This window comes from Eurytemora carolleeae, unplaced genomic scaffold (assembly GCF_000591075.1).
Source record: "Eurytemora carolleeae unplaced genomic scaffold, Eaff_2.0 scaffold882, whole genome shotgun sequence".
NCBI lineage: Eukaryota > Metazoa > Arthropoda > Copepoda > Calanoida > Temoridae > Eurytemora > Eurytemora carolleeae.
Genome location: NW_019396784.1, coordinates 35,828 through 51,498, shown reverse-complemented (window position 1 = coordinate 51,498; position 15,671 = coordinate 35,828). Strand labels below are relative to the sequence as shown.

The following is a 15,671-nucleotide window of genomic DNA, read 5'->3' as shown; positions in this document are numbered from 1 at the left end:
ATATAAGCCTTATGTTATTTTTCAAAATGATTCATTCTAATAAAATTTTCTAATTAGTCCCGAAAATCGTAATTTAGACCAGTTTTCTTTCTAATATGATGTGGGACACCCTGTATATGTTCCCTATAACCGGCAAATTTTTTTTCTTTTTAAATTCCACAGGCAACGCCGGGCCCTTCAGCTAGTATCAAATAAATGACAAATGTAAGTAACAGATTTATTATGACTTGGGGATTCTTTGGTTTATGAACAATTAACATTATATTCAACTAGAGGAACCGTGAACAAGACTGTTTGGATGAAAAACAGACAACTTTTTCTGTGAGTAAATAACAAAAAATATAACTGCAAGTAACTAGAAATTTTCATTTTAAAAACGTGAAATATTGATATTGATATTACTTTAATTAGTTTACTAATTGTGTACAGTTCTCTGACTAAACTTTGACACTTTGGGATGGATCCGCTCTAACTCTAATAAACATCACGTTCTCCTTCACATAGTTTCTAGTCTGGAGCACAGAGTGCGCCACAAATCTTGGAAAACCGAACCCCAACTGATCCGGGTCAGTGCGCTTTGACGCACGCTTAAAGTTTTCCCAGGTTGGGTCAGGTATAAATGACTCCACCACGTTGACCGCACTCCTCCGCTCTGGAGTTTGATCCAACAAGGTGAAGGAAACGGTGTGCTTGAATGGCCATTTTAAAATGGCGTCCGAAGGTCCAGGTAAAACTTTGATGTAAACTGACATGTGCGTTCCTTCACCGCCTCCATTTCCATACGGGAACAGGGAAACCTGCATCTTGTAACCGTTCTGTGACGTGAAGAAGGGAAGTGAGACCAACTCCAGTCCTTCTGTCATCCTTCCCTCCTCCATTTTACGCCAGAAATCTGATATTTTCCAAACTAGAATCCCATCTTTAGCCGTATTTGCTTCGTCCAACTCTAAACGCAAGTTCTTGAGAAGCTCTGCCTGTACTCTACACTGGTTGCTCAATAGGTTCAGATGATGCTGGGTGCTGTTAGCAGCATGCTGAACCAGTTCTTGTTCTGACCCGCGCCAGACACACCCGGCGGACCGGTGCATGCACGTGAGAAGATCCTGACTGCATGCTTCCACGTGGAATCCAACATGGCGACGGGGTAGTTCGGCCCCACATCTGTTCGGACAAGAAACAGGATATTCAGAACAGCGAAGTTGGTGGTTTTGTAGCTGCTCTGAGCTCATGAATACAGAACAATAACGACAACAGACCTAGAGTAAATAATATCATAAAAATAAGAAGACAACGGTTAAATAATTTCTCCATAGAACTAAAATTGAAAACCTTGATTTGCGATTTGAATACGTCTTTCCACAAATGTTTGGCCATAAGCATGTGATCATAAACTTGCTTCCCTTGAGTTATAATAATGGCATATGCCAATTTCATCAACTGTGCAAAATAATAATTTGAAAATTTGATTTCGCAAACCCACCCAGGTGGCGTGCCAATTGCTCCACAGGTTAAAACCATTTTACCTCCTATCTTCCAAGGTTTCATGAATCTGTTTCAAAAATGGTTGGATACATTTTAGCATTTAAAACTGATTAATCTTAATGAAAAAATACCTGTTTCCCCAAATTAAGATGGCTAAAGAAAAATGTGTTAAACTTATAAACAAGATCAAAAATACTGTACATATAAAAAGATCTGGAAGAATATTTAAAAATCTTATTTTCCAAAAAACTACAATTTAAAATAAATAAAACCCCCATTTTTTACATTTTCGAGAATTGGTATACAATAGAAAACTGGAACGTACTGTGCAATTGTACATGCCTGTCGCTTACTGCACACTGAGCTTAGATGGGACATCAATCTGTTTCTTGTAACTCTCATTCCACAGTGGTTTGAGCAGGGGACAGGCTCAAAACCACATGTTCTTTCATGGGCTTCTATGCTTGAACCTGAAATAAAAATTCAGTTAACCACCTTAAAAACGTTAATAAATCTTTTTAAATTCGATAGTGTAATTTCTAAAATGATTAAAATGATGCTAGCTTTCTTTTATGAGAGCAATGAGAGCTCTGCTATATTTGCCATAAATTCTGATTTTTATTTTATCAATATATTTTTGTAACTAAGTGTCACAGAGCTTAGATTTTCAAACAATGACTTATGTTAGATCAAATAATTTAAGTTCCAATGTTTACATCATCAGGTTGCAAATTTGAGTTTTGGGGCAAATGCTCAATTCCTTGCAAATAATGGCACTAGCACTATAGCACATTAACATTTAAAACAATGTGCATGTACTATACTGTACTGTCTTGTTACATGATACTGTACTGGCCTAAACTTTACGTGTACCTGTGAATCTCCCTCTACAGTACATACAGTGTACAGTTCTTTTATGACAAGTATACTGCATATGTTCCGCTACAGATACGCGAGCTACCTGAAATGAAAAAAAAGGTTAAAGTACAAAATTGTATTTGTGTTTATATATTTGTACGTGTTAGGGAGATAGCAAACTCCATTAGTGAAAAGAGCTACCATTCATTGAGTACCATGCTGGGTTTAGACAAGGTACTAATACAAGGAAAGTTAAATTGCAGTTGCAAATACTCTGTGTACATATTGAAACCAGTTCTCTCTGGGCTGTGTTTGTAAACAAGAATAGATGCATCAGTGTTTAAAGCATCCGAGCAGGATAAAAGCATTTATTTTTGATAATTTTGATAATTCACATAAGTTTCCTTTGACCATAATATTTCATATTATTTTTGTGAAAATGGATTCCATGTCAGGCTGTGACATCCGTTTACTTTTTCGCCCAAAGAGAGTACACTGCAGTACAAAAAATGCGTACACCTCTGAAATAACTTTCCTTGCATTAGTACCTTGGGTTTCGGTATCCTTAAAAGCTGTGCCTGATCAAGAATGCATAAGATATCAATCATCTCTTTAAAAAATTTATTCTCTTCAATTTTCTTTATTCGGCAATTTGCGCATTTCTGTTTTGGAAACAGAACACAGAATTTGTCAGAATCAAACGTTTATCATGATATCTTCTAGCATTGATCCAAGAAGGATTTAATTGATCAGATTAAGGCCTTAAAGGGTACCTTTGTGAATCTTGAACTAGAAGATCAATTAAAAATACAACGACATTCCTTTCAAAGCAGCTGACTGTAAATTGTACTTTAATTCCATTTCTGATTTCTTTCCTTATTTTTATTTAATATTTACATTATTATATCTATCTACCTATCTATATCTAACAAAATATCATATACTGTTCTTTTCATTATATCAATCTCGAGGGTGTTTACAAGGGGTGGGGGGCAAGGGGGCAGTGCCAACCCCCTAGACCTGTAAATGGGGGGGGGGGGCAGAGCTATCACACTTTTAAAATTTGAAACTGAAAAGTGAAGAACATAATAAAATTTGTTTTTTTGTTTTGTTTGTAAGAGAGATACAGTAGTAATTGTAATGTAAATGGACTGTATGTGTAGTGTGTACCTTTAAAGTATCCAAGAAACCAAATGTTTTGAATTTACAGTTCAAATGTTCCCCCCCCCCCCCCTAGGAGCTCATATAGGGGTGGGGGGGATTTCCCCCCCTCCCATTTCCCTGTGTACGCCCTTGAATATTCTCTTTAATGAAAACAAACAAAAATCATAAAAAATAATAATTTAAAAAGAATGAAAAGAAATTAAATAAAATCAACTGCTAAGTTTGTTCAAATATTTTTCGCAGACAAATACTCAGAAGTCAATATTTAATCTGATTGAATTGGAAAGGGAAAAATCTCATCAAATCTTGAAAATGTTATTTTCTTTGATTTTTGCAAAACTTGAGTCTGTAAATCCTAGGTTGAAGGATGAGTATTGGAAGAGTATATCAGAGATTATAGTTAGGAATGGCTATCATTTTTAGTTTAGTCCTTCAACAAATGTAAGGCTATTTTTAAAGAGGTATAAAAAAGGTCTTTTTCTAAAGGAATTGAGTCTTTGTAAAAAACTCTGATTTTCTAACTATATTTTTTTTCCACCTGATGGTGTAAACCTTTGATACTTCAAACTAAGATTCTTTCATCTAACATAATTCATAGTTTAAAATATCTAAGGTCTACGGAATTGGGTTGCAAAGATCTAGAGATTTTAAAATCATAGTTTGTGATAAAGACTATTTATTCTCTCACATTGGTACCCATAAAAGCTTTGTATGATCTAGTAAATATTAGATTACAGCAATTTTAATTTTCAATCATGGTTATCATAAAACTTTAAAAAATCTTGATGTTAAACAACTAACCTAAACCAAATAGATTATCAAGTACAATAGGAAGCACTAGAGAAATGGACCAATTATACATGACGTCACAAGTGTCAAATTTAACCAAGAAAACGAAATTTTCTCATATTAGTTGATATGCTTTCAAAGATTAGATAAAAAATTGTAATGACAGCAAATAAAGAACACACACGATTGCACTTATTTTATTGTAAGACAAGCACTTTATTCTAAAATCATCACTATTATTGATAATCTTTTCGAACACAAAAGCTGAATTTACACTTGTGACGTCAGCATACAGCTATACTGAGAGTGTGCAAATTCTAGGTTTCCATCTATTGTACTAGAATCTATTTGCCCATCTCTAGTTTTCCAAAGGATTGTGGGAGTATAGTAGGGATTACATTGGATTGAATTTAAATTAATCCTAATTTATACAAACAAGGAATAGAAAATACACAATGTAAGCATCACTAGGTAAAATTAACTGTTATTAATCTAGGTTTAGAATCTTATTTATTTATAAAAAAAGATTTTAAAAACAAAAATTATAACTTTTTATACCAATTTTGTCTGACAGTTACGCCAGAGTTATGCCGGGATTGTGTTTACATAATAAAAAAATCTACATGTGGTTGGTATTGGATTAAAAAATACCTTGAAATTACTGTGAATAGGGTTGTTAATTGTTATAAAAACGATCGAAAAAAAAAACTTTTTTGAAAACGATCTTTTTAATTTTTTCTTTGGCGTTTTAAAAACGAAACGAAAGTTTTTCAAAAAAAGTGGAAACGATCCATCCCTAATTGTGAAACAGACATTGCACCAAAAAAGTAACTTTATAGTTTAGTCGAGTGGAGTACAGGGTGTCCCACGAAACATGACAGTTAGTGAATAGTTTAAAATGTCTTCTTCCATAATTTATTTATTTGTTTGAGACCAAAGATTATGATAAGAAATACTAAATGGCAGTAAAACTGATATCATAGTAAAATTGATTTTAAACAAATATATATTTGAGTAAAAGATTTGGTTAACGAAATAAACTGCAAAAAGTCTTACATAACTAATACAGTATCATGGAAAAAGACATTAAAAAACTATTCACCAACTGACATGTTTCGTGGGACACCCTGTACATTAAAGAGTGCTCCGTAAAAGGAACGCTATAACACAGTAGGATATGGCATGGCAAGGAACGATAGAACACAGTAGGGTATGGCATGGCAAGGAATGATATAACACAGTAGGGTATGGCATGGCAAGGAATGATATAATACAGTAGGGTATGGCATGGCAAGGAATGATATAACACAGTAGGGTATGGCATGGCAGGGAACGATATAACACAGTAGGGTATGGATGATATAACACAGTAGGGTATGGCAAGGAATGATATAACACAGTAGGGTATGGCAAGGAATGATATAACACAGTAGGGTATGGCATGGCAAGGAATGATATAACACAGTAGGGTATGGCATGGCAAGGAACGATTTAACACAGTTGGGTATGGTATGGCAAGGAATGATATAACACAGTAGGGTATAGCATGGCAAGGAACGATTTAATACAGTAGGGTATGGCATGGCAAGGCATGATATAACACAGTAGGGTATGGCATGGCAAGGAATGATAGAACACAGTAGGGTATGGCATGGCAAGGAATGATATAATACAGTAGGGTATGGCATGGCAAGGAATGATATAAGACAGTAGGGTATGGCATGGCAAGGAATGATATAATACAGTAGGGTATTGGCAAGGAATGATATAACACAGTAGGGTATGGCAAGGCAAGGAACGATATAACACAGTAGGGTATGGATGATATAACACAGTAGGGTATGGCAAGGAATGATATAACACAGTAGGGTATGGCAAGGAATGATATAACACAGTAGGCTATGGCATGGCAGGGAATGATATAACACAGTAGGGTATGGCATGGCAAGGAATGATATAACACAGTAGGGTATGGCATTGCAACGAACGATATAACACAGTAGGGTATGGCAAGGCAATTAACGATATAACACAGTAGGGTATGGCATGGCAAGGAATGATATAACACAGTAGGGTATGGCAAGGCAAGGAATGATATAACACAGTAGGGTATGGCATGGCAAGGAACGATATAACATAGTAGGGTATGGCAAGGCAAAGAACGATATAACACAGTAGGGTGTGGCATGGCAAGGAATGATATAACACAGTAGGGTATGGCAAGGCAAGGAATGATAGAACACAGTAGGGTATGGCATAGCAAGGAATGATATAACACAGTAGGGTATGGCATGGCAAGGAATGATATAACACAGTAGGGTATGGCATGGCAAGGAACGATATAACACAGTAGGGTATGGTATGGCAAGGAAAAAATTACCTTTGCACCGCAGTTGAGTTGGCATTGCACTGAATCTTTGGAACATGTTGCCAAGTGAGTCTAAACAAATTAAATTTACATTTTTACATAACTCTCAAAGGTATTATATACTAGATTATGAAATGATTTTTTGATAAGAGAAAGTTAGGAGTGTTTACGACAGAGAGAAAGAATGAAATTGTCAGAAAAAAGATGTAATAGGTACTTTTGTGAATCAAATATGTAACTTGGGCAGAGGCGTATTTAGAAGGGGGCTATGGGGGCTAAGCCAACACCCCCTGGATCAGTGAAATCGATTAATTTCCTGGGGTTTTCAGGCCCCAACTAGTGCTGAGCCCCCCCCCCCTGGAAAGAAAAAGCTCCCCCTGGACAAATTCCTAACTACGCCCCTGAAATTGGGAGTGCAATCTTAAAATGCGTTGCCTAGAAAGATTTTTAATACAAATTACGCGGTATTATTTATATTATTAGCTGTAGCTACGTTTTATCATCTTTGCACTATCATTAGGAAATTAGTTCTAAATGAACGTGGATGTGTTGTGGCTGGAAATAATAAGATTAATTCTGTCATCTTTTCTCCATGGGAACTGGGTAGTGCTTTGAGACTAAATTTAACGTATATTTCTAACATGGTACAAGACTCTCTAAAAGCATGATTTGTGTCAGTGTGGCAAGTTCTATGGACTTAATTATATTTATTTAACGTTTAGAGTCAAGTCAAATGAAAAATAAAAATTGTCAAAAAGTTTATAATCATTCTAAACCAAGTCTAATTAAAGTAATTCATAATCCTTTTATTCAAGAGCAATAAATTAAACAAAATTTCTGTTATGTAATCGAATAAATTTGCCCTTGTGCGTGGACTATAATATCACAAAGTTGTTCAACTAAAGTCGCACAAACACCCTCTACTCCTGTTCAGTACAATGTGTGAAACTTGAAATTATAAATGTGATAGCAATGTTAAATTACATTAAAGGGACTGTTCTGGAAAATTAAAAGGTGGTAAAGGCTGAAACAGGAGTTGATCACCACCTTCATGAGTTCTGTCTGATATGCCTGTCTCGAGAAAACAGTTTTATATCAATTTCTCAAGACAGGGACATCAAATAGAACTCATCAAGGTCGCGAACAACTCCTTTTAGGTTTTAGGTTTTACCCCCTTAAATTTTTCCTGAACAGTCCCTTTAATATGCTTCATGTTTCTCTCTGTCTCGATCAACGTTATCATTATAAAATTGACTTTTAAAGTTATGTTTTCCTTGGAAAAAAATATCAAGCATTTATGATATTGAATGATATTAGGTCAGAACATGATTTGATTTGTTTAAACATGCGGCATATAATGTGCACTGTGCTGCTCTGTGTGTAATACCTGTAGCCTGCCTAGCTGACCTACCCAGCTACAACCAGATCCAGCCTGGACACAAGCAACCTAGCCAGTATCATTATTATTACTGTATTCAGTGTTACATTATTAGAGTTTTTATGTTATTTAGATATTAATATTGTTAAGTGCACATTTCTTCCCTTTGGTATTCTTCTATGGCTAAGCGTTAAAGCTTTTACTATTTGAGCGGGTTTGTGAACTTAAGTATTCACAAGTCAGGTATATTATCATTATTATTACTATTATTATTATTATTTTTATTATTATTATCATTATCATTATTATTATTGTTATCATTATCATTATCATTATTATTATTGTTATCATTATCATTATCTTTATATTTCCGCATTTTACCGTTTATTCAATCATTTAACATTATTTTTTTATTACTTTTGAATCCGTGAACAAAATAAAACATTGACAGAAAATAAGTTTTAAGTTTTTGTATAAGAGATAAAACCTCTTTTTTTGATGAGGACAACTTGAGGTCAAGCTCAACATCCTCGGATCTGACCAGCTCGGAGCACTGAAAAAAAGGGAATTATGACATAATTTTAACTTTAAATCATTTCATTGTTTTTTATTAAGCAATTATTCTTTTTTAAATTGAAATGTACGCTAAAGTTCGTTTAATTATAGTTAAAATTGTTCAGAAATAAACAGGTATGTTCTGAACATTACATTTTCATTCATTTTCTATTAATTGTTTTTTCTTCTGTTTTTTTTAATATAGTTCTATTAGATCTTTTTTGTAGAGTAAAAAAAAATAGGGATGGATATTCGATACCTCCCCCAACCCCCATACGATACCATAAGCAATAATGTGTTAATTTTTTATTTGTGTATGAAGGGGGAGATAGGTAGGTTATTTTTCAAAAATTATAATCCCTGTATAAAACTTCTGTTGCATGATTTATAATATTTTCTCATTGATAATTCAACATTGAAAATGGATATGTCTACATAGAAATGAAAAAAGCTTCCTTTCACTTTACAAAAGTTAAATTATATCTTTGAGCTCGACATATATTTGGTTCGTTGTAACATACAGAGGTACCCACAAAAGATAAGACTATAAAGACGACCCAAAACTCTAAAAATATGACGATTTTAAGCTTGAACTTTCATTTCTGCATTAAATTGAGTATTTTGATGGTTTACTAAATGATAAAGCACAAAAATAAACCATTTTTGTTCTACAAGGAACCCTGAATGCAAGAAATGCAGAATTTGATTGCGAAAATTTCGATTTTAAAAATAACAGAAATTGTGTTTCTAAAACTGGACATAGTTCGGTGATGAAAGTTGGGGCATTAATTGATTTTATTATTTTGATTTCTATTTTTTAGATACATAAAGTTTGAACAATAATAGTGCAAAGAGAATAAAATGTAGACAGTGGTAAAGTGCACTTTAAAACAAATTAATGTACTTATTCCATTTCCGATTTTAAACCTTCTTTATTTCTATGTTATTAGCTTAAAAATGGTTAAAACGTCAATGGGGGACTACGGTTCATTTTCCCAAGTGTAGGGTGGGGGCAGTGCCCCTTTGCCCCCCTCCCCCCTTCATTTTACCGGTAATATATTCGGAGAAATTTCGCAAGGAATATCCGTCTGCGCAGTAGAAATGCGTACATCAATTAGTGAGTATGTGATTGCGTAGATTTGCGTAATATGCGTCCTTGAGATGATTTCACGATATGTGCAAAAACAATCCATATACGCACAACATGAGAAGTCGGTAAGAACNGTTCTCCAACCGGGGCTGAGCTCCCAACTGGAAAGTTAACAATTGTGAAAGACCCCCCCCCCTGGGACAAATTTCTGTAAACGCCCCTGTACATATATATAGGCGTGGTAGCTCATAAATAACAAAAAAAAAATCTTTAAAATTTTATTAACAATTCCTTCCAAATTTAGGTTGTGTTGAGTCATAGGTTGGGGTAAACCAGTGCATAGAGCTATACCAAATTATTTAAAAATAAACTTTAATAATACTTACATAAAACCCGTTTAAAATTAATGTTTAAACTTGTATAGTTTGGATTATTAAACCTCAAACCAAAAAGATATATAATAACTCTCCTAATGAATAATTACTGCAAAATATTGCGTTGATTATTACAGTTAGTAAGAAGTGTTAAATAAAAAAAATAATTTTATATTTTTTTTTTAGTTTAAAAATTGTCAGCTATTAAATTAAGCTACTTAACTAGCACCCCGGACTAACCAGAGTGAGAAGCATTCTGTTTCTTTATTTGAAATCAAACGTATTTTGGTCTATAATTCAACAACCTTTAAACTTACGGATTCGTTTATTTTATACTTTTTTATTCAAAACGTATATACCGACAAAAAAAAGTATGAAGAAAAAAGCCTAAAAAGTTATGTATAAGAGGTCAAATTGTGATCGAAGGTCACAGCTTTCTGAAATATTGACAGAACCGTTAAATCCACGTAAACTTTCCCACTTCTAAACTAAACATAACATTATAATTTACATAAAAATCAACCTTCTTAAAGTTTTAAAAACTGTAAAATCTATTTCGTTTTGGAACACATGTTTTTGGAGTTGTAAATCCGCAACTTTTTGGCATAAAAATTAGCAATCAATTAGATTGCATCTACAGGGTTGCAATGTAAGTATCAGGGAGTTAAAAGTGGTATAATTGTGTTCAAAAGTTGGAAAAATATATCTATTTTAATATTTGTTTATGCTTTAAAATATAAACAAACAAGCCCTATAGGATAAATCCGTTGAACCATAAAATTATTAGATGTTTAATTCTATTATTATTCTCAATTCTTTGCAACCAAAACAATACAACAATTACACATTAAAACTAGTGTTTAAATTAAACATAAACCTTGTAAGAAGTAATATAAATACAATTTTCATAATTAGATCGTTATTGTGGGCCCCGCCCGTTAATACGGGGTGGGGGGGGGGTATAGGAGGGATATAGGTTGGGTTTTATTAATTCATCCCTATTAACCCTGATTCAAGGGAGGGGGGATACAAACTTAATCCTTCCTCAGTATTATATTTGTGATACAGATTAAGATGGTCAGATTAACGAAATAGGTCTAAATTGAATAATTCATTAATTCATTTATGAAACACAGGGTGACATTAAAAGGGATAAGATTTTAACAACGAGTCTTGATCAGAAAACAGTTTTACCCACCCACCCCACCCCCGCTGTCCATTTAGTATTCAATTTCGGATGAGAATAATTCAATTGTATGAACTAATTGAGAGTAATTAAAAAATGTAATCCTCATCAAATTCTTAGAATGAATCGAATAATATTTCTGATTACACAATTATTGAATTTTAACTTTTTTCACTTTTTATTTTCTTTGAAAGCTTGCAGAAAATACAAATGGAGCCTCTCTTTCACGTTTGAATTAAAGAAGGGGAGAGCAAGCAGGTTACTTGGGCATTAATAGTTTCCAGGGGGGGGGGGGGTTCAACCCCCTTGTATATTTATAAATGGAAAAGTGTGTTTGAATCTTTGTTCAAATTATTTCCGAGAATTGAATTGAATGCTTTGCACATTTTCATAAAACAGTGTGTACTTCTTATCATCTTTAAACCCCTTTAACTTGAATTGAAAAATGTAAATGGTTAATACCCGGAAAATTCAACATTATTTAGCACCGAAATAAGTGCTGCGTAACCGAAAGACGAGTCAGATTTCGTAGATAAATACCTGGTATTTATATTCTGATGAGTTGACGTGATAAACTCCGAAATCTTGAGCTCCGGGAGATGACTCTGAGTAGTACAGTGGTTCGTGATAAGCGGAGTCATCTTGATCCGACCCTGTGTACTGTACAGGGGACACGGAGTAGTTTAAACCAGAACCAGAACTCCCGGAGTAGAGGAGGGGGGAGCTGACCCCCTCTCCATCAGATCCTAGACCGTAGGGGAGCGGGGACTGATAGGGGGACACACCCCCATCGCTGGATTGTGATCTAGAGCTTCTTACACACTGCAAACTCATTTTTATTTAATTTATTCACAAAATGTTGAAAACAGAGCTTCTCAAAGTAATCATGTTAGTAGTGTACAAGTATGTTTAAGACTAATCACGTTTTCTGTTGAAATCATTGATCAGAGCGCTGGGTTGTAACGTCCGAACTGTGTGGGAACTAAAATTGAACTGTACTACTACTGTAAACTTTAAACATTGTAGTTCAGCTACTAGGCTACTCTGCTCCTGCGTTTCTATACCGATTTGTCATCTATCTGTGGTGGGAAAATATAGTCATGCGCAACGATATTCGTCTGTCGTCATCTTTCATTCTCTTACTCCTTCTCCATCCATCCTTTCCATACAAAAATAGTTTTCTAGGACAGACTCCGTAGTTCATCCATTTGATGTTTCTGCTTTAATATTCTAATTATCTTCTTTTTTAAAATTTATTCAACCAGAAAGATTTTCACAGAACTTCAAATTTTCTTAAATTTAAAAGATGATAAATATTTTTTTTAAATGTACAATTAAAAAATTCTGAGCCAACCACTCAAACTTATCTCCACAAAAATTTAAACATTTTTTGACTTTTAAAAACTAAATGATAAGAAAGAACAAAAATATTTTAGAAAAAGTAGAATTCTTATGTTATTTGTGCCACTTTCTAATATATATTATAATGTCAAAATGATTGGGCACAATTATTTTGTGGTATCATCCCAACTCTGGTTGTCTCCGGGAAGGTTTAAAGTCTGTTGAAGAAATTGGAAAATTTTCCCTGTAAATGTAAATTATGCTAACATAGTTTTTATGTGTAATTACATATGATTACAGATATTACATGTTTTTACATATGTTACGGCGTTACATGTTTTCAGATTGGTTTTTAGAAAACATAATTTCAATTCAATTTAGAAAATACAGCTATATGGGAACATTTCTCAGATTTGATTTGAAAACTTTTGATCTTAAGAATTTTCTTTTTAAATTGAAAGGAATAACTCTAAAGATTTATTTACTCGTGATTGTAATCTTTGAGATTTTTCAAAAATAGTTATCATAAATTGTACATAGTACATAGTACATGGAAAAAAAGAAAATAAATTATAGAATGGTTTGAGAATTCTATACGATTTTGTCTACATTTTTTGACAGGTGTTAAGCCACCATACTATGGGCTTAAAATATCTATGATACTCCTTGAGACATCACACTGTAACTTTATGAAAACGGTCGTTTTTGGAAAAAAATTACATGCAACTTTAATGAATGTCGTCTTACATGAAGTTTAACAGTTGTGGGGGAGTTAAAACTCCTTGATATTTTCTTAAAAACTACTCAATGATAAGAACAGATGCCCTTCAGGTCGGTTTCCTCTCTTCGTTAACGAAGGTTCGTCGTTAACGAAGCTTCGTCGTTAACAATCGTTAACGAAGGGTCGTCGTTTTGAAAAACGAACGTTTTAGAAACGACCATTTTTAAAAAACAAACTTTTTAAAAAAACAATCGTTTTTAAAAACGATCGTTTCGTTTTCGATTTTTCTTCGTCGTTTTCATAACGAAACGATCGTTTTTCTGAAAAAGGAAAACGTTAACATCCCTAATCACACTTATAGTCATGATCTGCTTAAGTTGATCAGAAATTCCTACAAGCCTCATAAACTCTCGACTGGAATCTACTCTTTCAGATCTTCATCTCAAGTATTTCTGTGCTCTGGATGTAGGGTACACCGTTCAATCGAAAAAGGTTGACCGAAATTATTTTATTCAAAACAACAAAATGTTTACAACATAATGAAGAATATATCGAATAATATAAACACATTTAATCATAGAATAAAAGAAATATCAAGATTCATTATTTACTGGACTAAAAATTCCGACATTTGTCGCGTAACAACGGGTTATTTTAATTTGATCCAGTAACAAAAAGAAACAAATGATATGATAAAATAAGGAATTTTTCAATTTGTCTGTATTTACCATCTCTTGTGGTGAATATAATATAAAGTACAGTAAGACAAATAATATTTGTGGTTTCCACATTAAAGATCATTGTTTTGTTACAACCCAAAAATATAATTTTCTTAGTTCATCATGAGGTAAGACGCAGTTAGATATTATGATGTTTAAATCAGTTAGGATCTCATGTATTTTAGAACAATCCCAAAAGAGGTTAGAGATCGATTCTCTGGGTGCTGGCGTTAGATTGCCCAGTTTGCAACATTGTCAGGTTGAGTCATAGTTTTGAACGAAACGAGCAATTATAGCGTTGTGTTATACAGATTGTGACGTGAAGTTAAAAATAAAGCACCGTAGGTTAATTTGAGTTTTGTATTTTTGAATGTTTTATTAAAGTTGCAATCTCTCTCCGAGTCTAAAGAGTTATCGTTTGCCAAGGCCTTGTTCTTTAAGATCTTGTTCTTTAAGATCTTGTTCTTTCAGATCTTGTTCTTTCAGATCTTGTTCTATAAGATCTTTTTATTTAAGATCTTGCTGTTTAAGATCTTGTTCTGATCTTGTTCTTTAAGATCTTCTTTAAGATCTTATTCTTTAAGATCTTGTTCTTTAAGATCTTGTTCTTTAAGATCTTGTTCTTTAAGATCTTGTTCTTTAAGATCTTGTTCTGATCTTGTTCTTTAAGATCTTGTTCTTTATAATCTTGTTCTTTAAGATCTTGTTCTTTAAGATCTTGTTCTTTAAGATCTTGTTCTTTAAGATCTTGTTCTTTAATCTTGTTCTTTAAGATCTTGTTCTGATCTTGTTCTTTAAGATCTTGTTCTTTATAATCTTGTTCTTTAAGATCTTGTTCTTTAAGATCTTGTTCTTCAAGATCTTGTTCTTTAAGATCTTGTTCTACAGTTTCCCACACAGCCTCAATTTCTCCGCTATTTTAAACTTTCCTTTCCGAAAACTGCCTTTAATAAATTTTCTAAAAAACGTCATGAACAGTGTACATACTTTATCCTTATTCTCTACCATCTTTCTACACATTCTATGATGGACCTATCTCAGATTGAATATTTTGGGGGCATTAAGTTGAAACCCTAGGTAATTGCTAAAGTTGCCTCCGAAAAATATTACTGTCATTAATATCAACAAGGTTGATAAATCATAATTTCCTAACCGATAGATTATGAGGTGTGAGGTTTCCTCTGAAGTGGTTCATATTTAACTTTTCTCTCTAAACGCAGCAAATCATTGTCATATATTCTTAAATCAAGGAAATTACCATTTGTTGACCAATATACATTGTGGAAATTCCTAATACAAATAGCTAATTCCTTACACAGTGAATTTTCAAGAATTGAGCTTTTCAGGTCAAAAGGATAATCTTGCAAAAATGTTTTTGTATTTCCTTGGTCCAAAAGTCATTGCTTGAAATAGATTTGTGATAGAAAGCGACTTTTATCGCCAACAGAAAAATCCGCAAATTGTTTTATTTTGTAATAAATAGCGTAGTAAACCCTAAATTTGTAAACCTGAATATATTATGTTGTATATTATCTGTAACCTAACTACGCTTGTTAAACCTATCGGTCCTTATCATTAATTACGTTCATTGTATTAAAACTTAACTTAAATAAGGTTATTTACTTAACCTGTACCATAAAACTCAA

At 33.3% G+C, this 15,671-nt stretch overlaps 1 protein-coding gene across 1 annotated transcript; it reads right to left on the bottom strand.

The window, feature by feature from the left end:
• Window positions 1-203: 203 nt before the first annotated feature.
• LOC111708678 (TNF receptor-associated factor 4) lies at window positions 204-12,292 on the bottom strand. The gene is made up of 7 exons (XM_023482116.1): window positions 11,785-12,292; window positions 8,527-8,592; window positions 8,049-8,108; window positions 6,674-6,733; window positions 2,356-2,443; window positions 1,825-1,952; window positions 204-1,256 (listed from the first exon to the last, which is right to left on the bottom strand). Exons 1-7 carry the CDS (start codon window positions 12,076-12,078, stop codon window positions 438-440), a joined length of 1,515 nt encoding a protein of 504 aa, XP_023337884.1. The 5' UTR covers window positions 12,079-12,292; the 3' UTR covers window positions 204-437.
• Window positions 12,293-15,671: the final 3,379 nt, after the last annotated feature.

Coding starts and splice junctions, on each gene's coding strand:
- LOC111708678 (XM_023482116.1), bottom strand. CDS start 12,078: ATGAGTTTGCAGTGTGTAAGAAGCTCTAGATCACAATCCAGCGATGGG. Junction 8,109..8,526: donor TGTCCTCATCAAAAAAAGAG/GTTTTATCTCTT, acceptor GATACTGGCTAG/GTTGCTTGTGTCCAGGCTGG. Junction 1,257..1,824: donor CAGTGTGCAGTAAGCGACAG/GCATGTACAATT, acceptor TATTTACTCTAG/GTCTGTTGTCGTTATTGTTC.